This window comes from Oncorhynchus mykiss, chromosome 16 (assembly GCF_013265735.2).
Source record: "Oncorhynchus mykiss isolate Arlee chromosome 16, USDA_OmykA_1.1, whole genome shotgun sequence".
In the NCBI taxonomy this organism is placed as follows: Eukaryota; Metazoa; Chordata; class Actinopteri; order Salmoniformes; family Salmonidae; genus Oncorhynchus; species Oncorhynchus mykiss.
This window is the reverse complement of record NC_048580.1, coordinates 21,343,787-21,370,106: the sequence shown is the minus strand read 5'-3', so window position 1 is coordinate 21,370,106 and position 26,320 is coordinate 21,343,787. Positions and strand designations below refer to the sequence as shown.

The 26,320-nt window shown below is 45.8% G+C and overlaps 1 protein-coding gene across 3 annotated transcripts in view; it reads right to left on the bottom strand.

Annotated features, from left to right (window-relative positions):
• Positions 1-18,350: 18,350 nt before the first annotated feature.
• Positions 18,351-26,320, bottom strand: part of rab11fip3 (RAB11 family interacting protein 3 (class II)) — a 44,005-nt gene continuing 36,035 nt past the window's right edge. For all 3 annotated transcript variants that reach the window (XM_021565192.2, XM_021565193.2, XM_021565194.2), the window contains 5 exons: positions 26,069-26,313; positions 24,478-24,559; positions 24,050-24,187; positions 23,424-23,720; positions 18,351-22,542 (listed from right to left, as the gene is read on the bottom strand). In XM_021565192.2, coding sequence (XP_021420867.2) covers positions 22,429-22,542; positions 23,424-23,720; positions 24,050-24,187; positions 24,478-24,559; positions 26,069-26,313 — 876 coding nt within the window. In that variant the 3' untranslated portion in view covers positions 18,351-22,428. The remainder of the gene's footprint in view (positions 22,543-23,423; positions 23,721-24,049; positions 24,188-24,477; positions 24,560-26,068; positions 26,314-26,320) is intronic.

Here is a 26,320-nt window from a genome sequence, read left to right as displayed (position 1 = left end):
ATAAAGACATAAAACTGTATTTTTTTGTGAAGAATCAACAACAAGTTGATTTATTTTTATCAACAACAACATTTATTGGATATTTCAAACTTTTTTAACAAATCAAAAACTGAAAAATTGGGCGTGCAAAATTATTCAGCCCCTTTACTTTCAGTGCAGCAAACTCTCTCCAGAAGTTCAGTGAGGATCTCTGAATGATCCAATGTTGACCTAAATGACTAATGATGATAAATACAATCCACCTGTGTGTAATCAAGTCTCCGTATAAATGCACCTGCACTGTGATAGTCTCAGAGGTCTGTTAAAAGCGCAAAGAGCATCATGAAGAACAAGGAACACACCAGGCAGGTCCGAGATACTGTTGTGAAGAAGTTTAAAGCCGGATTTGGATACAAAAAGATTTCCCAAGCTTTAAACATCCCAAGGAGCACTGTGCAAGCGATAATATTGAAATGGAAGGAGTATCAGACCACCTCAAATCTACCAAGACCTGGCCGTCCCTCTAAACTTTCAGCTCATACAAGGAGGAGACTGATCAGAGATGCAGCCAAGAGGCCCATGATCACTCTGGATGAACTGCATAGATCTACAGCTGAGGTGGGAGACTCTGTCCATAGGACAACAATCAGTCGTATATTGCACAAATCTGGCCTTTATGGAAGAGTGGCAAAAAAGCCATTCATTAAAGATATCCATAAAAAGTGTTGTTTAAAGTTTGCCACAAGCCACCTGGGAGACACACCAAACATGTGGAAGAAGGTGCTCTGGTCAGATGAAACCAAAATTGAACTTTTTGGCAACAATGCAAAACGTTATGTTTGGCGTAAAAGCAACACAGCTGAACACACCATCCCCACTGTCAAATATGGTGGTGGCAGCATCATGGTTTGGGCCTGCTTTTCTTCAGCAGGGACAGGGAAGATGGTTAAAATTGATGGGAAGATGGATGGAGCCAAATGCAGGACCATTCTGGAAGAACCTGATGGAGTCTGCAAAAGACCTGAGACTGGGACGGAGATTTGTCTTCCAACAAGACAATGATCCAAAACATAAAGCAAAATCTACAATGGAATGGTTCAAAAATAAACATATCCAGGTGTTAGAATGGCCAAGTCAAAGTCCAGACCTGAATCCAATCGAGAATCTGTGGAAAGACCTGAAAACTGCTGTTCACAAATGCTCTCCATCCAACCTCACTGAGCTCGAGCTGTTTTGCAAGGAGGAATGGGATAAAATTTTAGTCTCTCGATGTGCAAAACTGATAGAGACATACCCCAAGCGACTTACAGCTGTAATCGCAGCAAAAGGTGGCGCTACAATGTATTAACTTAAGGGAGCTGAATAATTTTGCACGCCCAATTTTTCAGTTTTTGAATTTGTTAAAAAAGTTTGAAATATCCAATAAACGTCGTTCCACTTCATGATTGTGTCCCAGTTGTTGTTGATTCTTCACAAAAAAATACAGTTTTATATCTTTATGTTTGAAGCCTGAAATGTGGCAAAAGGTTGCAAAGTTCAAGGGGGCCGAATACTTTCGCAAGGCACTGTATGCGACATGAAGTGTTGCGGATTGTGTACCTTTGCTTGTCAGAAAAATACAATATTCTTCATTCTACTCAGGAGGGCAAGGCTTTGTAAGTGTTTGGCCCCCTAAATGGTCCTGAAACATAAAGAAGCCCGGAGCAATTTACCTAGCCTGGTCCCAGATCTGTTGGTGCCGTCTTGCCAACTACTTGACACTCATTGTCACAGCAAACATGAGAACAGAAACACAGTGGCACCCGTGCAACTGAGCTAGTGCTTTCTCTTTTTTTTTTTTATATACATGACACCTCCTTTTCAGGCAGCAGAAAATAATCTTCCAAAAAATATCTTGTTGAGGTACACAAATATGTCCACATCACGCATGGTCTTTCTCCGGGATAAGGATGCATATTGCACACGTGTGTATTTGTGTGCGTAACACCATTGACGAGACTTTCTGTGTAAACAAACGCCTACATTACATGGATATTCCTGCGCAGAAAAGAGAGCAAAAAGTCATCCTCCACACAAACGTTTTAATACATGTCATTCATCTCTCTTTCCTTTGGCTTGGCATGCATTCATTCGTTCCAGGATATGCTGGGCCAGCCGCACCTGCAGCTCTAACTGAAAGGACGTCCTTCAGTGTCCAGGATCCAGGATCCGTAACATCCACGGCCCCTCTGCCAGCCAGTTCCTAGTGGCAAGCATCATTTGTAATCCTCTCACAACCAGTGTCCCAAGGCAGTCACTACCAGTACACCGGCAGTGGCAACCAAAACGCTGGCTGTTGCCCTTTATGCACCAGAGGGGTAGGACATCAAGGTCCACTGTGTATCATCATGTCGTGATCGTGACGGCAGGCCCAGTGGAGCAGGGTCCAATCCATTCTTCAGACTATTCTCCAGCAGCACCAGGCTCTGCACGGCCAGGTTCCCGCAGTCTCCATCAGGGTCCCCTTCAGCTACATCTGTCAACAGCACCACAGGTTGGACCATTACAATCGTCATTATCATAAACAGGTAGACATAAAACATAAGGAGCAATGAGGCTGTTCAAGCAATATATTTTTTTAAAGGCCCCTACCAGAGGGCAATTTGACGTAATTCCTGTCCAATAGCAGAAATTGTCCTTTAGGTTCCACCTGCGAAGAATGACGCAGGCTGCTAATACACATGGGTGATTTCCACGTGGAGTGGAGAAATAACAACAAGTAGTGCACTGACAGCTGTCCGTGTCAATGTAAATGGTGTCAATGTAAATGGTCCGGTGGCCATTTTATTAATTGTTCAGCAGTCTAATGGCTTGGGGGTAGAAGCTGTTTTGCCTTTTGGACCAAGCCTTTTGGTCCTAGACTTGGCGCTCAGGTACCGCTTGCTGCGCCGTAGCAGAGAAAACAGTCTTTGACTCGGGTGACCGGAGTCTGACAATTTTATGGGCTTTCCTCTGACACTGCCTACTATATAGAGTTGAAGTCGGAAGTTTACATACACCTTAGTCAAATACATTTAATAATAGTTTCACAATTCCTGACATTTAATCCTAGTAAAAATTTGCTGTCTTAGGTCAATTAGGATCTCCACTTTATTTTAAGAATGTGAAATGTCAGAATAATAGTAGAGAGAATAATTTATTTCAGCTTTTATTTCTTTCATCACATTCCCAGTGGGTCAGAAGTTTACATACACTCAATTAGTATTTGGTGCATTGCCTTTAAATTGTTTAACTTGGGTCAAACGTTTCGGGTAGCCTTCCACAAGATTCCCACAATAAATTGGGTGAATTTTGGCCTATTCCTCCTGACAGAGCTGATGTAACTGAGTCAGGTTTGTATAGGCCTCCTTGCTCACAACACGCTTTTTCAGTTCTGCCCACAAATGTATATATGTATATAAATCTATAGGATTGAGGTCAGCGCTTTGTGATGGCCACTCCAATACCTTGACTTTGTTGTCATTAAGCCATTTTGCCACAACTTTGGAAGTATGCTTGTGGTCATTGTTCATTTGGAAGACCCATTTGTGACCAAGCTTCAACTTCCTGACTGATGTCTTGACATGTTGCTTCAATATATCCACATAATTCTCCTCCCTCATGATGCCATCTTTTTGTGAAGTGCACCAGTCCCTCCTGCAGCAAACCACCCCCACAACATGATGCTGCAACCCCCCGTGCTTCACAGTTGGGATGGTGTTTTTGGCTTGCAAGCCTCCCCCTTTGTCCTCCAAACGTAACAATGGTTATTATGGCCAAACAGATACATTTTTGTTTCATCAGATCAGATGACATTTCTTCAAAAAGTGTGATATTTGTCCCCATGTGGAGTTCCAAACCGTAGTCTGGCTTTTATATGGCGGTTTGGAGCAGTGGCTTGTTCCTTGCTGAGCGGCCTTTCAGGTTATGTCGATATAGGATGCATTTTACTGTGGATATAGATACTTTTGTACCTGTTTCCTCCAGCGTTTTCACAAGGTCCTTTGCTGTTGTTCAGGGATTGATTTGCACTTTCGCACCAAAGTACGTTCATCTCTAGGAGACAGAACACGTCTCCTTCCTGAGCAGTATGACGGCTGCATGGTCCCATGGTGTTTATACTTACGTACTATTGTTTGTACAGATAAACGTGGTACCTTCAGGCGTTTGGAAATTGCTCCCAAGAATGAACCAGACTTGTTGAGGTCTACAATTTTTCTTCTGAGGTCTTGGCTGATTTATTTTGATTTTCCCATGATGTAAAGCAAATAGGTACTGAGTTTGAAGGTAAGCCTTGAAATACATCCACAGGTACACCTCCAATTGACTCAAATTATGTCAATTAGCCTATCAGAATCTTCTAAAGCCATGACATAATTTTCTGGAATTTTCAAGTTGTTTAAAGGCACAGTCAACTTAGTGTATGTAAACTTCTGACCCACTGGAAATGTGATAAATGAAATAATCTTTCTGTAAACAAATCTTTTCAGTCTCCTGAGGGGGAAAAGGTTTTGTTGTGCCCTCTTCACGACTGTCTTGGTGTGTTTGGATCATGATAGTTTGTTGGTTATGTGGACACCAAGGAACTTGAAACTCTCAACCTGCTCCACTACAGCCACGTAGATGTTAATGCAGGCCTATTCGACCCTTCCTTTACCTGTAGTCCACGATCAGCTCCTTTGTCTTGCTCACATTGAGGGAGAGGTTGTTGTCCTGGCAGTTCTCTGACCTCCTCCCTCTAAGCTGTTTCATCGTTGTTGGTGACCGTTGTTTTGAAACGCTGTGCGATGTTTATTAACAGTGAGAAACCCAGAATGTAGAACTTACTAAACGACTGAGAGTTTGACTGTGTGATATTAGATTGCTTCTTGTGTAAATATTTTCTGTCTGGATTTTAATGATTTGTTGTGTCGTAAACAAACTTAATGATGGTGTTGGAGTCGTTTTTGGCCACGCAGTTGTGTGTGAACAGGGAGTACAGGAGGGGACTAAGTACACACTAAGTACACACCCCTGAGGGGCCCCAGTGTTGAGGATCAGCATGGCATATCAAATTTGCTCATTGGCCCAGGCAGCCAAGTGTAGGGTACAGCGAAAAGCTGTAGCTAGAGACGGAGAAGAAAGCAAGACAGTCCCACTTGCTGTTGTTTTTTTCTGGTTCAATGAAAGTCAATGAACTAAGTAGATCAGACCCAGTTGCTATTGCATTGGTGTCTATGGGAGACCCATTCCATTAAGTAGACTGGAATTGACAATTATTTTCAATGTTGAATGGCCTGAGGGAACTCTCTTCATTTATCCACCATCTTTGCAGTAGCCCAAGATGATCTATTATATTGCTCAGCTCAGTCGTAACTCACAAACTTCGCAGATGTTTCTGATTACTAAACAATGCCGTGATGGTGGGTGGTATCATTCAAATAAAACCTAGCCCTGAAACTAAACGCTGACTCTCAAAGAATTTACACATCATTTCATAGGAAAAAGACACATCATTGGCACGAATTTGCATGAAGCGGGGAGTTCGGTTTAGTCACTTCAAGCCTGAAATATCATACTTTGACTAAAATGATGACTTAATGACTTACATCGTTGTGCAATATCATGGGTAAGCTCTGGCCATCATTTTCCAGCACAAAAAAGTGGAATTCTACTGGTGTGGCCATTTAAAAGCAAGGCTACATTTAACACAGTTGATTCACATTGAAAACGTGTACATTCAATTAAAGTTTCCATGATCCTGCAATTGGAACATTTCTAGCATACATGTAGAGTCTTCTGGACTATTGGTAATATCCTTGGGAGAATTTAAATTCCCATTGATAAGTGAACGATGTCACCGACAAAACTTTGCAGGACAGGATTTCCTGGATTCCCTGACTGACGCACACTGAGCAGCTGCATGAACATGTGGACTGTGCTCTTTTTAACCACATTGTTCCCAAAGATTGCAGAGTGCAGTGTGGAAATGGCAAAGGACACTTAGATGACCACTGCTTCAAGCTTTTTAGCGCCAGTGGCGGCTTAAGCATCACCCTAGTGGGTGCTGCCCATTAGTAGAGGAGTACGCCTACAAAGTCCCGTGTGGATGCAGAGAAGCTGAAGAGGACTGAAGATCACCTGGGGACCAGAGAGCAATTTAACATCACTCAGGCTGGTACCCGAACTAACCTCTCCCGGTACATCATACCAGCAGCCAACTGAATGATCATCATTCACTGCAATTCAGCTCTTAGCTGCCAAATATGGCCTACATTTAATATTCATAATAAACTACTACTACGGTCGATATACGTACTTCCTGAATTGGCTGGGTAAATTAACTCCAACTCCGCCCAATACGTTGCGATTCAGTAGGCTGGTCTCTACTACTGCATGTAGTAGCTATATTATGTCTCACCTGCCAGCCATGCTCTGGTCTCAAATAGCTGATCACGGAGCTCCACCAGCAAACTCTGACTTGGCATGCTCAGAAAGACAGAGCAGACAGCAAATAGGACTCCTTGTCGCACCATCCAATTGGACGAAAGACGAAAACAGTTTCCTATTTATGACCTGTGTTCAGATATACTCACTGGTCAACGCGGTAGCGTACAGCCCAGACAAAGTCCAACAGAGCTCTGCCCATCTAAGTGGCCACCTGCAAAACACCAGACACCCCATTGAATCACATAGTCAAGTCCCAGCAATGGGGACATTGTCTGAGGCGACACCAGAATACGCAGCAGGGAACGATGGACATGCTTAAGACACCTCACTCAGTCACATACTAGTGTCACATACTAGGGTACTGTGTCACGCCCTGATCTGTTTCACCTGTCTTTGTGCTTGTCTCCACCCCCCTCCAAGTGTCGCCCATCTTCCCCATTATCCCTGTGTACTTATACCTGTGTTTTCTGTTTATCTGTTGCCAGTTCGTCTTGTTTGTCAAGCTTACCACCGTTTATTCTGTCAGCTCCTGTTCTTTCACAGCCTCTCTTTTTCTCGCCCTTCTGGATTTTGACCCTTGCCTGTCCTAACCCTGACCCTGACCCTGAGCCTGCCTGACTGCCGTCCTGTACCTTTGTCCCTATCTGGATTTCAGACCTCTGCCTGACCTGACCCTGACCCTGAGCCTGCCTGCTGTCCTGTACCTTTGCCTCTCTAGCTGTAATAAACATTGTTACTTCGACACGGTCTGCATCTGGGTCTTACCTTATCCTGATACTTACTTGTTGAACACTCACCTATATAAGTAATTACCTTCTCTCCCTATCCTGTGCCAGGTAGCCGAGAAGAATCCTTAACACATGAGTCTGGAAGAAAATAAGATGAAGACTTCTGCTATTACAGAGGCTTTTCCAATCCCAACAATGACAGATTGACTAGACTCATAGTCTAGTTCACTTTCTCACCTCATACTTGTATTGGAGCAGCAGCAGTTTACAGGTGACGACAAACTGGGCCTTTTTGTTCTTCAACACCAGGTTCTCCATGATCCTGGACAGAGCATCAGGCCTAGTGGGAAAAGAAGACTTAAATTGCAAGAGAAAGATAAATACTTTTTTGACACCTTTCGATAACCTCTAGCCATCACCCTTTCTCTCAACGTTTGACAGCCTGCACTAGCCCAGTGAGCACACTCTAGCTAGCCGGCTTTTAGCACAGCCTCTGCCACACCATGTCTGAACGCGTACAGGAGGAGAGGCGAGGGGCCATAACCCCAAATACCATGTCCCTGAACAAAGGCCTTGCCCAGTGCCTTGGCTGAAAAACGTCAGGGAGCAGTATTTTCCATCTGGGAACAACAGTGTATTGACAGTGAGTGACACACATAATAACATACATTTCCCATAGGACAGTTAAAGTTAAAACAGAATGTACTATCTTCTGCAATATATCAAGTAGACATACAAACCTCTCAGAGCCTGGCAGGTTCTCTCCAGCGTGGTGAGCATTCCTCTGGCCAGTAGTAGGTAGTACAGCTGGGGGAGGAAGAGGGTCTTGTTGTGGTGATGCAACTGGTTGGCAGTCAGGTCAGGCAGAGCCACCAGTCGCGGACCAGTCACCTGACAGCGGGACCACAGTAGGACTGTCAGAGGACCGCTCTGAAGGAACCCGCTCTAGGGTGCTAACCAAACGGTCCAGACCTGCTGGAGATAGAAGATCACTCACTCTCTCTCTCACACACACACACACACCACACACACACACACACACGAGATGAGTATATCATCATCACACAGGTCCCCACCAGTATCATTATCACACAGGTCCCCACCAGTTAAGACAAAGTTCTTTATAGTATCCAATAGCCCCATTGTATTGACTGTCAATGCATTGTAATGCAATTTTCCTTCCTGTCTCGCTGTAACGGGGAATGTGTAAACAGCCCAGACGTTTTGTTTAAACGTTAACAATCATCGCTTTCAATAGGGTTTAGCAAACCTTTGGAACTTTAATTCCACTGAGAGTGTATGAAGTGTATCTTTTGTATTTGTAAAATTCTTTCTTGATGATATGAAGTTCCAAATGTTTCCAAAACCGTCTTGCAAGCGAGGATTAACATTAAGACATAGCGTTGGGTCTGTTATACACATTGGCCGCGCTGAGGTCCATGGCTCTAATAAGAATCAGAGAGGGCTGGTAGGACCAAGTATACACTATCAACATCTCCCAACATATTTCTCACCTCACTACGGCGATAACATCCATCAGCACTAACACAATTCTGTGCGCTGGGCAGTGGAAAGAAGCTGGAACCAATAAGCATTGATGTCAATGATGAGAAACTGTAGGGCCTGGGTGTAGTGGGCTCGACTGAACTCTGCTCGCTGAGCTGAGGGGATTGTACTCTGAGACTCACTGTCCAGGTACTGGTTAGTGTGTGTAGAGCTTTGGTCACCTCCTTTTCTTTGGAGGTATTGAGAGTTCAGACACAGTGGCCCACTGAGAGTTGGACAACATCCGGGATTAGGGACTGCATCCCTCAACTGCACCTGGTCGGGACAAGATGAGCTTCAATGCATACATTATCTATGTTAGTGTAACGGTCTTCTAGGTGTGAAGGAGAATCGGACCAAAATGCGGCGTGTAGATTGCGATCCATGTTTATTGTGACTATAGCAACATGAATCCAAATACAAACAGTGCAAAATAATAAACGTAATGAAAACCGAAACAGCCTAAACTGGTGCAAACTAACACTAAGGACAATCACCCACAAACACACAGTGAAACCCAGGCTACCTAAATATGGTTCCCAATCAGAGACAATGACTAACACCTGCCTCTGATTGAGAACCATATCAGGCCGGACATAGAAATAGACAAACAAGACATCCAACATAGAATGCCCACCCAGTTCACATCCTGACCAACACTAAAACAAGGAAAACACACACGAACGATGGTCAGAACGTGACAGTACCCCCCCTCCAAGGTGCGGACTCCGGACGCACAACTTAAACCTATGGGGGAGGGTGTGGGTGGGCATCTGTCCGCGGTGGCGGCTCTGGCGCTGGACGTGGACCCCACTCCATAACAGTTTTAGTCCACCTCCTTAGCGTCCCTAGATAGGTGACCCTTCTTAATGACAGCTCGGGACAGAGGGTCAGCTCGAGACAGAGGGGCAGCTCGGGACAGAAGTAGCTCGGGACTGATGGGTAGCACAGCACTGAGAGGAAGCTCAGGCAGGTAGTTAGATCCGGCAGATCCTGGCCGGCTGGCGGTTCTGGCAGATCCTGGCCGACTGGCAGATCTGGAAGAGTCTGGTCGACTGGCAGATCTGGAAGAGTCTGGTCGACTGGCAGATCTGGAAGAGTCTGGTCGACTGGCAGATCTGGAAGAGTCTGGTCGACTGGCAGATCTGGAAGAGTCTGGTCGACTGGCAGATCTGGAAGAGTCTGGTCGACTGGCAGATCTGGCTGCTCCATGCTGACTGGCAGCACTGGCTGCTCCATGCTGACTGGCGGCCCTGGCTGCTCCATGCTGACTGGCGGCCCTGGCTGCTCCATGCTGACTGGCGGCCCTGGCTGCTCCATGCTGACTGGCGGCCCTGGCTGCTCCATGCTAACTGGCAGCTCTGGCGGCTCCTTGCAGACTAGCAGCTCTGGCGGCTCCTTGCAGACTAGCAGCTTTGGCGGCATCCTGCAGACAGGCAGCTCTGGCGGCTCCTTGCAGACTGGTAGCTCCTTGCAGACTGGCAGCTCTGGCGGCCCCTGGTTGACTGGCGGCGCTGGCGCTGGGCTGACTGACGGCACTGGCGGCCCCTGGCTGACTGGCGGCACTGGCGGCCCCTGGCTGACTGGCGGCACTGGCGGCCCCTGGCTGACTGGCGGCACTGGCGGCCCCTGGCTGACTGGCGGCACTGGCGGCCCCTGGCTGACGGGCGGCACTGGCGGCCCCTGGCAGACGGGCGGCACTGGCGGCCCCTGGCAGACGGGCGGCACTGGCGGCTCCTGGCAGACGGGCGGCGCTGGCGGCTCCTGGCAGACGGGCGGCGCTGGCGGCGCTGGGCAGACGGGCGGCGCTGGCGGCGCTGGGCAGACGGGCGGCGCTGGCGGCGCTGGGCAGACGGGCGGCGCTGGCGGCGCTGGGCAGACGGGCGGCGCTGGCGGCGCTGGGCAGACGGGCGGCGCTGGCGGCGCTGGGCAGACGGGCGGCGCTGGCGGCGCTGGGCAGACGGGCGGCACTGGCGGCGCTGGGCAGACGGGCGGCACTGGCGGCGCTGGGCAGACGGGCGGCACTGGCGGCGCTGGGCAGACGGGCGGCACTGGCGGCGTTGGGCAGACGGGAAGCTCCGATGGCGCCGGGCAGACGGGAAGCTCCGGCAGAGGCGCCGGACAGGCGGGAGGCTCCGGCAGAGGCGCCGGACAGGCGGGAGGCTCCGGCAGAGGCGCCGGACAGGCGGGAGGCTCCGGCAGAGGCGCCGGACAGGCGGGAGGCTCCGGCAGAGGCGCCGGACAGGCGGGAGGCTCCGGCAGCGCTGGAGAGGAGGAAGGCTCTGGACGGATGGGCCGGAGAGACAGCCTGGTACGGGGAGCTGCCACCGGAGGGCTGGGGTGTGGAGGTGGTGACGGATAGACCGGGCCGTGCAGGCGCACTGGAGCTCTTGAGCACCGAGCCTGTCCAACCTTACCCGGTTGAATGGTCCCGGTCGCCCTGCCAGTGCGGCGAGGTGGAATAGCCCGCACTGGGCTATGCAGGCGAACCGGGGACACCGTGCGCAAGGCTGGTGCCATGTAAGCCGGCCCAAGGAGACGCACTGGAGACCAGATGCGTAGAGCCGGCTTCATGGCACTTGGCTCGATGCCCACTCTAGCCCGGCCGATACGCGGAGCTGGAATGTACCGCACCGGGCTGTGCACCCGCACTGGGGACACCGTGCGCTCCACAGCATAACACGGTGCCTGCCCGGTCTCTCTAGCCCCCCGGTAACCACAGGAAGTTGGCTCAGGTCTCCTACCTGGCGTAGCCATACTCCCTGTTAGCCCCCCCCCAAGAAATGTTTGGGGCTGACTCCCGGGCTTCCATCCACGACGCCGCGCTGCCTCCTCGTACCAACGCCTCTCCGCTTTCGCCGCCTCCCGTTCTTCCTTGGGGCGGCGATACTCTCCTGGCTGAGCCCAAGGTCCTTTACCGTCTAATTCGTCCTCCCATGTCCATACCTCCTCGCGCTGCTCCTGCTGCTGCTTTTTCCTTTGCCCATTACCACACCGCTTGGTCCTGTTGTGGTGGGTGATTCTGTAACGGTCTTCTAGGTGTGAAGGAGAGTCGGACCAAAATGCGGCGTGTAGATTGCGATCCATGTTTATTGTGACTATAGCAACATGAATCCAAATACAAACAGTGCAAAATAATAAACGTAATGAAAACCGAAACAGCCTAAACTGGTGCAAACTAACACTAAGGACAATCACCCACAAACACACAGTGAAACCCAGGCTACCTAAATATGGTTCCCAATCAGAGACAATGACTAACACCTGCCTCTGATTGAGAACCATATCAGGCCGGACATAGAAATAGACAAACAAGACATCCAACATAGAATGCCCACCCAGTTCACGTCCTGACCAACACTAAAACAAGGAAAACACACACGAACGATGGTCAGAACGTGACAGTTAGATAATAGATCATGTGTTCTAACTTCTATCACTACATTCAAATAACTTAGCTAGCTCGTTACCTAGCTACACATTACATATATCTAGCAAAAATATAAACGCAACATGTAAAGTGTTGGTCCCATGTTTCATGAACTGAAATTAAACATCCCAAAAATGTTCCATATGCACAAAAAGCTTATTTCGCTCAACTTTTGTGCACAAATTTGTTTAAATCCTTGATAGTGAGCATTTCTCCTTTGCCAAGATAATCCATCCACCTGACAAGTGTGGCATATCAAAAAACGGATTAAACAGCATGATAATTACACAGGTGCACCTTGTGCTGCGGACAATAAAAGTCCACTCTAAAATGTTCCGTTTGTTCACACAACACAATGCCACAGATGTCTCAAGATTTGAGGGAGCGTGCAATTGGCAAGCTGACAGCAGGAATGTCGACCAGAGTTAATTTATCTACCATAAGCCGCCTCCAACATAATTTCAGAGAATTTGGCAGTAGGTCCAACAGGCCTCACAACTGCAGACCACGTGTAAGTATGCCAGCCCAGGACCTCCACACCCGGCTTCTTCACCTGGGGGATCGTCTGATACCAGCCATCAGGACAGCTGATGAAACTGATAAATATTTCTGTCTGTAATAACGCCCTTTTGTGGGGGAAAACTCATTCTGATTGGCTGGGCCTGGCTCCCAGGTCCACCCATGACTATGCACCTACCCAGTCATGTGAAATACATAGATTAGGGCCTACTGAATTTATTTCAATTGACAGATTTCCTTATATGAACTGTAACTCAGTAAAATCGTTGAAATTGTTGCATTTATATTTTTGTTCAGTACACATACATTTGGTAACAGCATAATGAGATTTTATTTAAGTAACTACTGACAGCCCAATCCCATAATAGCTATTATTGGACCAATTGCTATTGACATTCAAACATACATCAACAGAAGAGGTCCCACGTGGAGATACTAGTGATAGACACTTGATAGGCACTCACCTGAATGTTTAGCTAGCTAGCCAGTAGCCACCATTAGGCAGCCTGACAGGTTGGATTTCCACACCGTGGGTGATAAACGACACATTTTAAATTGTTTGAAGCAGTGAATGAACAGAAATGAACAAATACTACAGCTGAAAACAAGCTAAGGTTCAAATTGCTTGAAAAATGAATTATTTATTACTCTAACTAGCTAGTAATAGCTAGCTATTTTTCACGATATAAACGATATAGCTATTTTGAACGATATAAAAATACACATACAATTATATGATAATATTGTACTGGTCATATAGAAACCTCAATATTGTACTAATGATTTTTTATTGTACAATCCTCAAATGACTGCCTCTCCTGGTTCACCAACTTCTCAGACCGAGTTCAGTGTGTCAAATCGGAGGGCCTGTTGTCCGGACCTCTGGCAGTCTCCATGGGGTTGCCACAGGGTTCAATTCACGGGCCGACTCTTTTCTCTGTAAATATCAATGATGTCAAATCAAATCAAAGTTTATTTGTCATGTGCGCTGAATACAACAGGTTTTACCTTACAGTGAAATGCTTACTTACAGGCTCTAACCAATAGTGGAAAAAAAGGTGTTCGGTGAACAATAGGTAAGTAAAGAAATAAAACAACAGTAAAAAGACAGGCTATATACAGTAGCGAGGCTACATACAGACATCAGTCAGGCTAAATGAGGTAGTATGTACATGTAGATATGGTTAAAGTGACTATGCATATATGATGAACAGAGAGTAGCAGTAGCATAAAAGAGGGGTTGGCGGGTGGTAGGTGGCGGGACACAATGGAGATAGACCGGTTAGCCAATGTGTGGGAGCACTGGTTGGTCGGCCCAATTGAGGTAGTATGTACATTAATGGATAGTTAATGTGACTATGCATATATGATAAACAGAGAGTAGCAGCAGCGTAAAAAGAGGGGTTGGGGGGGCACACAATGCAAATAATCCGGGTAGCCATTTGATTATTTTCCCCTCTGGTTGCACATGTTATTCTTGCAGCTGGTGATTCTCTGATCCACCTATATGCAGAAAACACCATTCTGTATACATCTGGCCCTTCTTTGGACACTGTGTTAACAAACCTCCAAACGAGCTTCAACGCAATACATCACTCCTTCCGTGGCCTCCAACTGCTTTCAAATGCTAGTAAAACTAAGTGCATGCTCTTCAACCGATTGCTGCCCGCACCCTCCCGCCTGACTAGCATCACTACTCTGGACGGTTCTGACTTAGAATATGTGGACAACTACAAATACCTAGGTGTCTGGTTAGACTGTAAACTCTCCTTCCAGACTAACATTAAGCGTATCCAATCCAAAATGAAATCTAGATTCGGCTTCCTATTTTGCAACAACGGCTTCTTCACTCATGCCACAAAACATACCCTCGTAAAACTGACTATCCTACCGATCCTTGATTTCGGCAATGTCATTTACAAATTAGCCTCCAACACTCTACTCAGCAAACTGGATGCCATCTGTTTTATCACCAAAGCCCCATGTACTACCCACCACTGCGACCTGTATGCTCTCATTGGCTGGCCCTCACTATCCGTCGCCAAACCCACTGGCTCCAGGTCATCTATAAGTCTTTGCTAGGTAAAGCCCAGCCTTATCTCAGCTCACTGGTTACCATAGCAACACCCACCCGTAGCACGCGGTTCAGCAGGTATATTGCACTGGTCACCCCCAAAGCCAACACTTTCTTTGGCCGCCTTTCTCTCCCTTCTTTGCTGCCAATGACTGGAATGAATTGCAAAAATCTCTGAAGCTGGAGTCTTATATCTCCCTCTCTAATTTTAAGCATCAGCTGCCTGAGCAGCTTACAGATCACTATACTTGTACACAGCCAATCTGTAAATAGCACACCAACTACCTCATCCCCATATTATTACATACCCTCTTGCTCTTTTGCACCCCAGTATCCCTACCTGAACAAAATCATCTGCAGATCTGTCACTCCAGTATTAATGCTAAATTGTAATTAATTTTCACCACTAGGGCCTATTTATTGTCTACCTCCCTACTCTTCTACATTTGCACACTGTACATAGATTTTTCTATTTTTATTTTCTATTGTGTTATTGACTGTACGTTTGTTTATGTGTAACTGTGTTGTTGTTTGTGTCGCACTGCTATGCTTTATCTTGGCCAGGTCGCAATTGTAAATGAGAACTTGTTCTCAACTGGCCTACCTGGTTAAATAAAGGTGAAATAAAAAAATCCATTCTTGGACTGTTAACCGCACACTTCCCAAGCCTATACCATCCACAGGGACCACTGGTATACTGGTATACTTCCCACCATCATGACTTCCATCAGAGGACACACAGGCCCCATCTGTTCCAACACATGCTCGTCATACTGTAGGTGGTGGTCTGTGGTACCTTTATCGGTGGTGGTGAGAATGAAGCCCCCTGATACTATACGGTAGTGATCTCCATGGGACAGAGTACAATTGTAGAAATTGCCCTACTGTTGCTCAGTATGAGAGGATGGTGTGTAGTCAGTAAAGCTAAGACTGTGGACTCTGGTAGTACATGTCCAAAGCCTGCAGGTGGGGATGATGGGTTGGAGATGGAGGGGGCCAGTATTGAAAAGGCTGATCGTTTTAAATTGAACCTTCATTTAACTAGGCAAATCAGTTAAGAACCAATTCTTATTTACAATGATGGCCTAGAAACAGTGGGTTAACGGCCGTGTTCAGGGGCAGAATGACAGATTTGTACCTTGTCAGCCCGGGGATTCGAGCTAGCAACCTTTCAGTTACTGACCCAACACTCTAACCACTAGGCTACCTGCCTCCCCATAGTGTGAAAAGGCAGGGACCTGGCTTAGGAGGTTCTGGTTCTTGGGATGGAGAGGGTATCCATAGGTCAGGGGAGTGGGTGATAAAGAAGGAAAGGCTTCCTCTGGAATGAATGGGCAACACAAGAGAGAGCTAAGGCCAAGCCATTGTATTAGACAAAGTTGTTTTATATTCAAAACTTAGACACAGTGCTTTCGGAAAGTATTCAGATCCCTTACCTTTTACCACATTTTGTTACGTTGTTATTCCTCATCAGTCTACACACAATACCCCATAATGACAAAGCAACATTTTAGCACATTTATAAAAAATAATAAACAGAAATACCTTATTTACATAAGTATTCAGATCCTTTGCTATGAGACTCGAAATTAAGCTCAGGTGCATCCTGTTTCCATTGATCATCCTTGAGATGTTTCTGCAACTTGATTGGAGTCCACCTGTGGTAAATTCAATTGATTGTATATGATTTGTAAAAGGCACACACCTGTCTATATCAGGTCCCACAGTTGACAGTGAATGTCAGAGCAAAAACCAAGCCATGAGGTAGAAGGAATTGTCGTAGAGCTCCGAGACAGAATTGTGTCGAGGCACAGTTCGGGAGAAGGGTACCAAAAAATGTCTGCACCATTGAAGGTCCTCAAGAACACAGTGGCCTCCATCATTCTTAAATGGAAGAAGTTTGGAATCACCAAAACTCTTCCTAGAGATGGCCGCCCAGCTAAACTGAGTAATCGAGGGAGAAGGGCCTTGGTCAGGGAGGTCACCAAGAACACGATGGTCACTCTGACAGAGCTCCAGAGTTCTTCTGTAGAGATGGGACAACCCTCCAGAAGGACAACAATCTAGCACTCCACCAATCAGGCATGGTAGAGTTGCCAGATGGAAGCCACTCCTCAGTAAAAGGCACATGACAGCCCGATTGGAGTTTGCTAAAAGGCACCTAAAGGACTATCAGACCATGAGAAACAAGATTGAAATCTTTGGCCTGAATGCCGAGCGTCACGTCTGGAGGACACCTGGCACCATCCCTATGGTGAAGCACGGTGGTGGCAACATCATGATGTGGGTATGTTTTTCAGCGGCAGGGACTGGGAGACTAGTCAGGATCAAGGGAAAAATGAACGGAGCAAAGTACAGTGAGATCCTTCATGAAAACCTGCTCCAGAGTGCTCAGGACCTCAGGCTGGGAAAAAAGTTCACCTTCCAACAGGACAACAACCCTAACCACACAGCCAAGACAATGCAGGAGTGGCTTCGGGACAAGTCTCTGAATGTCCTTGAGTGGCCAAACCAGAGCCCGGACTTGAACCCAATCTAACATCTCTGGAGAGATCTAAAAATAGCTGTGCAGCGACACTCCCCATCCAACCTGACAGAGCTTGAGAGGATCTGCAGAGAAGAATGGGAGAAACTTCCCAAATACAGGTGTGCCAAGCTTGTAGCGTCATACCCAAGAAGAATCACTGCCAAAGGTACTTCAACAAAGTACTGAGTAAAGGGTCTGAATACTTATGTAAAGGTGATACCAGTGTTATATTTTATATATATTTGCAAAAATATCTAAAAAACAGTTTTTGCTTTGTCATTATGGGATATTGTGTGAAGATTGATGAGGGGAAAAAAACAATGTGATCAATTTTATAATAAGGCTGTAATGTAACAAAATGTGGAAAAAGTCAAGGGGTCTGAATACTTGGCTGGATGTCCTGTGGGTGGTGGACCATTCTTGATACACATGGGAAACTTTGGAGCATGAAAAACCCAGCAGCGTTGAGGTTCTTGACACAAACCAGTGAGCCTGGCACCTACTACCATACCCCGTTCAAAGGCACTTAAATATTTTGTTCATCCTCTGAATGGCACACATACACAATCCATGTCTCAATTGTCTCAAGACTTAAAAATCCTTCTTTAACCTGTCCCCTCCCCTTCATCTACACTGATGGAAGTGGATTTAACAAGTGACATCAGTAAGGGACCATAGCCTTCACCTGATCAGTCTATGTCATTGAAAGAGCAGGTGTTCTTAATATTTTGTACACTCAGTGTTTAGGCTGCTATAAATAACCTTGGCAAATTTTAGAATGCCTGAACAATTTACTATGGAACTTTCAATTTCAGTTCTCCCTTGTCATATAGAGGGACATCATTTTCTTAATCACTTGCAGTAAAATGTGAGAAAATAGATTAGTGGTACAATCCTTCAATGAGCAGCAATCCAGGAAATATAATTGTCTACATCACAAATACTATTGGTCAAGAAAGTTCAAAGTACACTGCATTCTCTCTCCACGGAAACCACATTCTTATCATGGTTACAAGATACCACTATGTCTTCATGTACGCAGTCTCTTGTATGGAAATGTGATGAGCAATATCATACGAAATAACGAGATCAGACAAAATATCATTTTATTATTTGATTTATTTTCTAATCTTACTTCATTGTTTTCTTTTACCTTTTTACATTGACTTGAAATTATCATTCCCCAAGAACAACAAGGGTTACATCATTCAGATGACCTTCAAAGAAAAACATAGAGCAGTAAACAATACATTATCCTTCAGAATAAGAATAAACTTCAGTTGTACAATTCTTGTTTCTACAATGTTCTCTTTTTCCCTTCCCATTCATTTTAAATGGCAAGCCATGCACTACTATAGTAGTGATGTTTGTGCCTTGAGCAAAACTTTCTTTGGACATTGGAAGCTAGTGTGAGAGCAAAAAAAAAATCACAAACCATTTTATATACACATTTAAGTATAATTTAACAAACTGACAGTCACATACGGTCAGTGCTTTCCAAGGGCTCGTCATCAGGTTAGTAAGAGGGACAATTATGAGAGAGAGGCACAGTGTTAAGACTAGCAGGCCAGTTTTTCAGGGCAGAGTTGGACTCAGCAATGATAATGAATTACTCTTCTGATGATAACGTTTTCAAATTTCAGTAAGGAAGAGAGTGTGAACCGATAGTTAAAATGGTCAGTGAGAAGTAAAACTTCTGTTCTTTGGTCAGTTTTAAAATTATGTGGTTAAAAATAAATTGGAACGTGTTTAAAGTGCATTAGAGAATCCCATTCAATCAAGTGTAATGTCTGGACAGGACTCTGGTCTTAGTCTAATCAGTCAGCTAGCAATCATGCTAGTGTAAGTCTCACAACTAGCTGTCTAAACTACAGTAGACAGTCTGAAATGAAAAATAAACAAGGAATAAACAGAAAATAGGGTAATCCTGCTGCTGTCTCCATGTAAGATAGGGGAAGATATGTCTTATGGTTTCCTCCTAGGATTGCACCACTGGCTGCTGGGTACTGTAGTAGTAAATGATTGGCTGAATCCTCTTGAGCCTCATATCTGCTGGGGAAAGCAACCTATTACACTCAAAGGCAGAATGACTTGAACCACTCAGACAGTTCAGCCCTCTGTGGGCTGGCTTTCTGAGGCCTCACTATCTGTCCCGAGGCATCAGGCGCAGTGCAACTCCACTGACCTCCACATGATATGGTTCGGTGAACCTAATGATCGGTTTTAAAGATTCAGAAAGTGATATACAATAGTGATCAGTAGTTCTGTGCAGTGCCTGTTCTCAGCTGGGGCAATAACAGAGTTGGCATGTGTCACTGACGTTGACTACAATGACAATGCCCTTCATGAGGCCACTGTCTGCAACCTCAGCATTACAGTGGATCACACCTCAGTTGGGTTGAAGTGGAAAGACCTAACCATAAACAGACATTTTTAATTGGTCAGACGAGACTGAAGCACGCCAGTGTTGCCAATTCAATGGGTGCTCAATGCAACACTTTTGAAATGTACTGTATGCTACATTGAGTACAAGATATACATTTCAATCTAAAATAATCAACTATTTTTCTCAAAATCAACAATTTCCCCTCGAGTAGCATTCAACCATTAAATCCGCTGAATGCCAGTTTCCCTTGAGAATCCATAGATTCCAAAACTATTTACAAACTTTTCCCTCAAAAACAACTACTATTAGAGAGAAACAACAGGGCAGGGACTGTGAAGTGAAATGCAGAATAAATATCTGGATGTGATTCACAGACGGGAGAAATTGACGTGTACGGGCTACATGCGAGAGCGGCATACACAAGACCCTCCCTTGGGGGAGGATCATATTATTTTTCAGCAGAAGACCAAAAAGAAAATGATGAAAAATGCAATTCCCCCCCCCCCCCCCCCAACTATAAAAATACCTAGAATCTAAAGGTTTGGGGAAAAAATGACATGTACAAGTCGTTTACACACAAGGCCATTTTCCATGGAGCGCTGAAGAGGAGAAAAGCGTGGTGGCATACTGTAGCAAGAGTTTGATAGGTGGTGGAGGTGGCTGCGGTATTTTTGTTTTTAGTATAGCTGCGATGGTTGGTACAGTATACGTTGCTGTTCATCCCTTTCACCCAGGGACAAACCACAAGCTGTCAGCAGTTCCAGCAAGTAAGAGTCAGCAACAGTGATATCCTTCAATATGTCCAGTATCTCAGTCTCAGGGAGTGCATTAGTGAATAGGTAGCACTGATGACGTGTATTAAAAGTCTGCCATTCTCATTTCCTCTTGCTTACGTCCAGAAATGTGGCGAAAAGTTCCCGGAAATTCAGATTGGTGCTTAGTCAACTGAGGCTCATACAGTAAAAGAAGGGAGTTTTGTTGGTTTGCTGAAGTCCGTTTGTCCACGAAGTCTGTTCTTCTTCGTTCTCCACTGTTCTTCAAAACATTATTGCTTCATCTAAGTGTTGAACATGTTCTGCTCCTTTAAATCAAAAAGCTGCGGGAGAGTAACGACATGTAACCTCTTCAAAAAAGGTCAGTTTTCAAATCAATTCAGCATTCTTAATTCATTCATATTGTTTTAAAACAATATATCGTCATATTAGGATTACATCCCTTCACAATAAACTTTACATTTTTTTATATATTTTTTTATACAAATAATACTTTTTTGTCTAAACCCCCCCAAAAAATGAACTGATTCTATTCCTTCAATAAGACATTATTCATTAGTCAAATTATTCAGCATTTTCTTTCTTTACGGAAAGTCACTTATCCAGTAAATGTTTTTGGTTACAAGCAGACCAGACATGTCCTTCACACTGGATAAACTGGCTCCCTTTCACTTTCACTCAGCAAGGCTCCACTAAGGATCAGGTGGGTCAGTCACACTATAAAAGAACAACACTTCCCAGCGCACTCAGCTCAAATAAAAACAACACAGCAACATTTTCTCTCCATTTGATTTAGTGTCCAAGTTAGACAATCCAATTATTTCCTGTCAGTATGACCAACATTTATGTCAGTATTTGTCCGTTTTTAACTACCTCAAAGTCAGAGCTTACATTAAAAGGAATTGATGTGATGGAGAAGTGTTCTTGTATTGGAGTATTTAGCCCGCCTGACCCCCTAGGACTCTGTTTCATTGTAAAAACAAACGGAGGTACAGCAAACAATGAGCCACTCAGCTTCACTGTGGAGACATTGAGGCTCACAAGAATGAACATGTCATTCGTGTTACTACCATTGTAGTCACCAAACCTTTTTAACCTTTTTTCAAAACAAAGTATTGCAAGCAACACAACAAAAAAAACGTAACACACACATACACAAATGCATGCATGCACTCACACACACACACACACTAACCCTCAGGGCATTTCTTGTCCTCTACCCCAGGAAATGTCCCTCACCTGGGTTGGGTTAACTCACACTGGGAATATAATCCAAGTCAAAAGTCAAACCAGGATAAAGACTTACACTGCAAACGTGACACGGTTTATGTAGTCTGTGTTCAAGAGAGCAGCCAGGGTCAACTTCATCTGACCTCGTCCCCTGACCAGTGCTACATCCGGTTTAAACGTGGATTAAACATGGTTCAGTCCGATACAGGAGAACGCTCCCAAAACACCCCAGGAGTTCATTTACTGAGCTCATGGTGAAAGATGGTATCGGCTGATATGTAGTGCAAGGACAAAACATTTTAGAATCATGCTAGCATTGGGGCTCACAAGATTTCATTGCCAAGAAGATATTTAAGGGGACAGTGACCCGTTAACCAGGTCTTCCATGGATTCCAAGAGTTCCTCAGAGAAAACACATTTGCACACACAACCTCAGACACACAAGGAAAACTCAGGTCCCTCTACCCAAATGCAGGGAAGTCATTAGAACCAAAGCCTACTGTATACAGGGGGAACAGACACACACACAAAGCAAAGCTCAAATCCCAGGGACGTTAAACCATGTAGCTTATTTTCTCATAGACAACAGCCACCAACAGTGACAAAAAAATACATCTTCTTTAATGATAATTGGAGTACTTTTCCCCCACCTAGTATAGTTCAATAGGTATTGCTCTCTCTGTGGTCAGTCTCAGTAGCCAGTCTTTAAGTGTTTAGCCAGTCTCTCCTAGTATGGCAGTCCAGCGAGGCGGAGAGGCCGCCAGGCTGCCCTACTTCAAGACGGCCACCTCTACTTGACTTCCAGCATGGAGGGGTTGGACTCCATGATGGCCACGATGATGCGGTCGATGTAGTCCTGTAGTCGGAAGTTGACGTCCTCCTGCTTGCGGATGGCCTCCATCAACTGCAAAAAAAAAAAAAAAAAAAGATCTAATGTTTACAAGGATTTAAGGAAAATACATTTTCATTTGCACTGAAAAATGATTCAAGATGGTAAAACGGCACAACAAGATATACAATACAGAGTTCAGCAATAAACGTGAAAGATTCAGAATTGTGATGAGGCCGCCATCTGGGCACCAGGAGTCTTAAGAAATGTATTTTATTCCACCTTTAATCATCAAGGTTAAAAGGGGGAAAGGGGAATACCTAGTCAGTTGTACAACTGAATGCCTTCAACTGAAATGTGTCTTCCGCATTTAACACAACCTTCTGAATCAGAGAGGTGCGGAGGGGGCTGCCTTAACTGTTAGTCTCACTAACCACGTTTCTATCCAATGGCAGTAGAAACACTTTTCTGCACAAACATTGATATAATAACCATAATATCGAAGCAAACTTGGAGTCACGCGATGACGTGTGGTCCTCCCACTACGACACGGGAAATCATGCAGTTTATTAGGCTATAGATGAAATAAGTTATGATGAACTTCACAGGGTGGTGAAAGTGCACAGCGATGAGCTTGATGCTGCTTTCCAATAAATATCGAGGGTCTTATTCTGGTGACGTGATGATTGATGCTCGGCTGCCGTTTGACAAATTTAAATAATCTCGCTCTGTCCTTTTGCCTATAATAATCTCATCATGTAGGCTATACCTGCACTGCATCTGCCAGATGTGTGTACAAACTTTTGACTGGTACTGTATATTTATGGCCTGTACATTTTTGGCCTTCTCTGCATATCTATGGCCTTGTATCTATGCTTAGCCTTCTCTGTATATCTATGGCATGTACATCTATGTGTATCTACTGTTTACATGTATCTATCTATATTGTGACTCACCTCTCCCCGGGACACAGAGTTGATCTCGGCAGCCAGTGACTCGGAGAAGGAGGCCGTCACCAGGTTCTTGGCTCCCTGGATGCTCAGGTTGATGATCTGGCCGTTCAGCTCATCGTTCTGCTCCTTCAGACTGCGGTTGTCTTGCTTGAGGCGTCGGATCTCCTGCTCCAACTCGGCCTCGCGGGTGCGGCTCTGGTACTCCTGCAGCCCGGCACTGGGAGAGCGTCCTCTCCTAGCCTCTGCCTCCAGCTTGTACAACTGCAGGTGCTCCAACTGCTTCCGCAGGTCCTCAATCAGCTGGTGGAGGGGGGGATAGGAGAGAGAGAGAGAAAGACCGCTGTTAGAGAGAGATACAGCAATAGTCTATTCTGCAAGAGCAACTAGTCACCAACCGTTGGAGGGGTAGGTTGAAAAATAGAAAACGTAAAAAAAAAAAAACTTTTGTATTTATTTTTTACATAAGTTCTACCCAGCAGCAGAGAAATAACGAAAAGCAAAAACAAACCCTACTCATCGACAGACCAAAACTAAACAACAGACAGGACAACCCTCCACATTTGACGTGCCTTCTGAGTCAGACTGACGTACAGTTTGCGATGTACAGGTGTCACCTCGTGACCTCTCACCTCCTGCGTGTGCTCCTTTTCCTTCTGGTTCTGGTGGCGCTCGTGGGTCAGCTTGTCGGTCGTCTTCCTCCGGGTTTCCAGCTCCTCGTTCATCCGCTCCGTCACGTCCTCCACCTCATCTTCCAGCTTCCTCTTCTCCTGATGGGCGAACGAGAAGGAGGAGGAATGAGAGATAATAGGAGAAATACACAGACAAGGTATGGGAGGGAAGAGAAGGAAACTTCCCAAGGAAACTTGGGAAATGGGGGTTGAGGTAGATGGAAAGAAGAGGTGGATGAGAGGTAAATAGACAAGGGATTGGAGGGAACAGAAAGGAGATGGGGGAAGAGAAGGAAACTGGAGGTGATAGGGAAGTGAATGAAGAAGAAAGGGAGGAGTAGGAAGAGGGGAAGAAAGACGAGGAGGAGGAGAGAAGACAGTGCTCTTACCTCCTCTAGTCTCTCGATGTTGGCGCGGTAACAGGGCACACAGGATTTCAGCTCACTGTTCTCCTCATCCAGCTGCTGCAGCCTAGGGCAGAAAACTGCGCAGTTAAATTACATTCACCAATGTTAGAGCCGCGGTACACAACACATTTGACAAAACCAATTCAATCTATTCAAATCATTCATTCAACAAATTAAATTAACATTCTGTTCCACACACTGGCACATTCACAGCTGAGCAGATACAGTACAACTGACCTAGCCTGACGACTCACACTCCATTCTTCCTCTGCTCTGTCGTTCGCGACATGCTTTAGTCTGAGACTGCCATCATTGAAGCCGTTTGTGGTGACGAGGGGCACGAGGGGTGTTGTACAAAACAAAGTCATCAGAGATTGGATCGTCTCTAACCAATCAAGTATCAAAGCCAATGACACATTTTCAAACCACCGCTTTACCCGCATGTGTTCTTGCTCTGGCCCAACCCATCAGTTTCTGGACCAATCAGACGGCCCCGAATGCGTTCGCATTTGGTGAAGGGTCAGGGAAGTACTCACATCCAGATTCATTGCGGAGAAGAAACTAATGTCCGTGGGCGTGGCCTTTGGCCAAAGCAAGGAGTCTGGGTAGTCAGGCAACAACTGACCTGCTGTGACACCTACAGGTAACTGTCAAAATAAAGGAAACACCAACATAAAGTATCTTAAGGAGTTGGGCCACCACGAGCCACCAGAAGAGCTTCATTGAGCCTTGGCATAGATTCTACAAGTGTATGGAACTCTATTGGAGGGATGCAACACCATTCTTCCATGGAAAATTATATAATTTGGTTTTTGTTGATGGTGGTGGAAAATGCTGTCTCGGGTGCTGCTCCAGAATCTCCCATAAGTGTTCAATTGGGTTGAGATCTGGTGACTGAGACGGCCATGGCATATGGTTTACATCGTTTTCATGCTCATCAAACCATTCACTGACCACTCGGTGCCTGTGGATGGGGGAATTGGGGAACTGGGGAATTGCCATCCTGGAAGAGACCACTCCCATCAGGATAGACATGATTCACCATAGGTTGAAGGTGATCACTCAGAATGGCAGTGTATTTACTCAAGTGTTTCCTTTATTTTGGCAGCTACCTGCTACAAGTCTACTCTACTGAGAAGCAGCTTTGGGTTCAAGGGCTTTGGGAGGGTGGCCCTGGGGCCCCTCCTGGGTGCACAGTTTTTGCCCTGGCACTACACAGCTGTAAACCAGTAGGTGTCAGTGAAGCCCCACAATGTCACTGACCGACGCAATCATTGGAGCAGTGTTGACAATCACAGCCTCTAAAGGCCTATGTACCAGGCAACCTGCTGGCCAGCCTTGCAACAGTCACAGTCACAGTCACACACACACACACACACACACACACACACACACACACACACACACACACACACACACAGACACACAGTCACACACACACTCACTCACACACAGTCACACACACACACAGTCACACACACACCTGGGCAGAGCTGAGGATGCTATGCACAGGTTGCTAACCTCTCTCCTCGTCTTTATGGACACGCACACCACACACCCACCCCCCACATACCTAGCCTGCAGGTTCTCCAGCTCCAGGCCCCTCTCCCGCTCCAGCTTGGTGAGAGCGTCCTTGTGGCGGCGGGTCTCCTGGTGCAGGTGGTCCTCAGCGCGGAGCTCTTGCTCCTTGAGCTGCTCCTCCAGGGCGTTGGCCCGGTGCACCAGCTGCAGGTTCTCCTGGCGGAGGCGTGCGTGCTGCTCCCCGCTAGCCTCCGAGTCCTTCTCCAGCTCCGCCACGCGACGCTCCAGCAGGAGCACCTGGGAG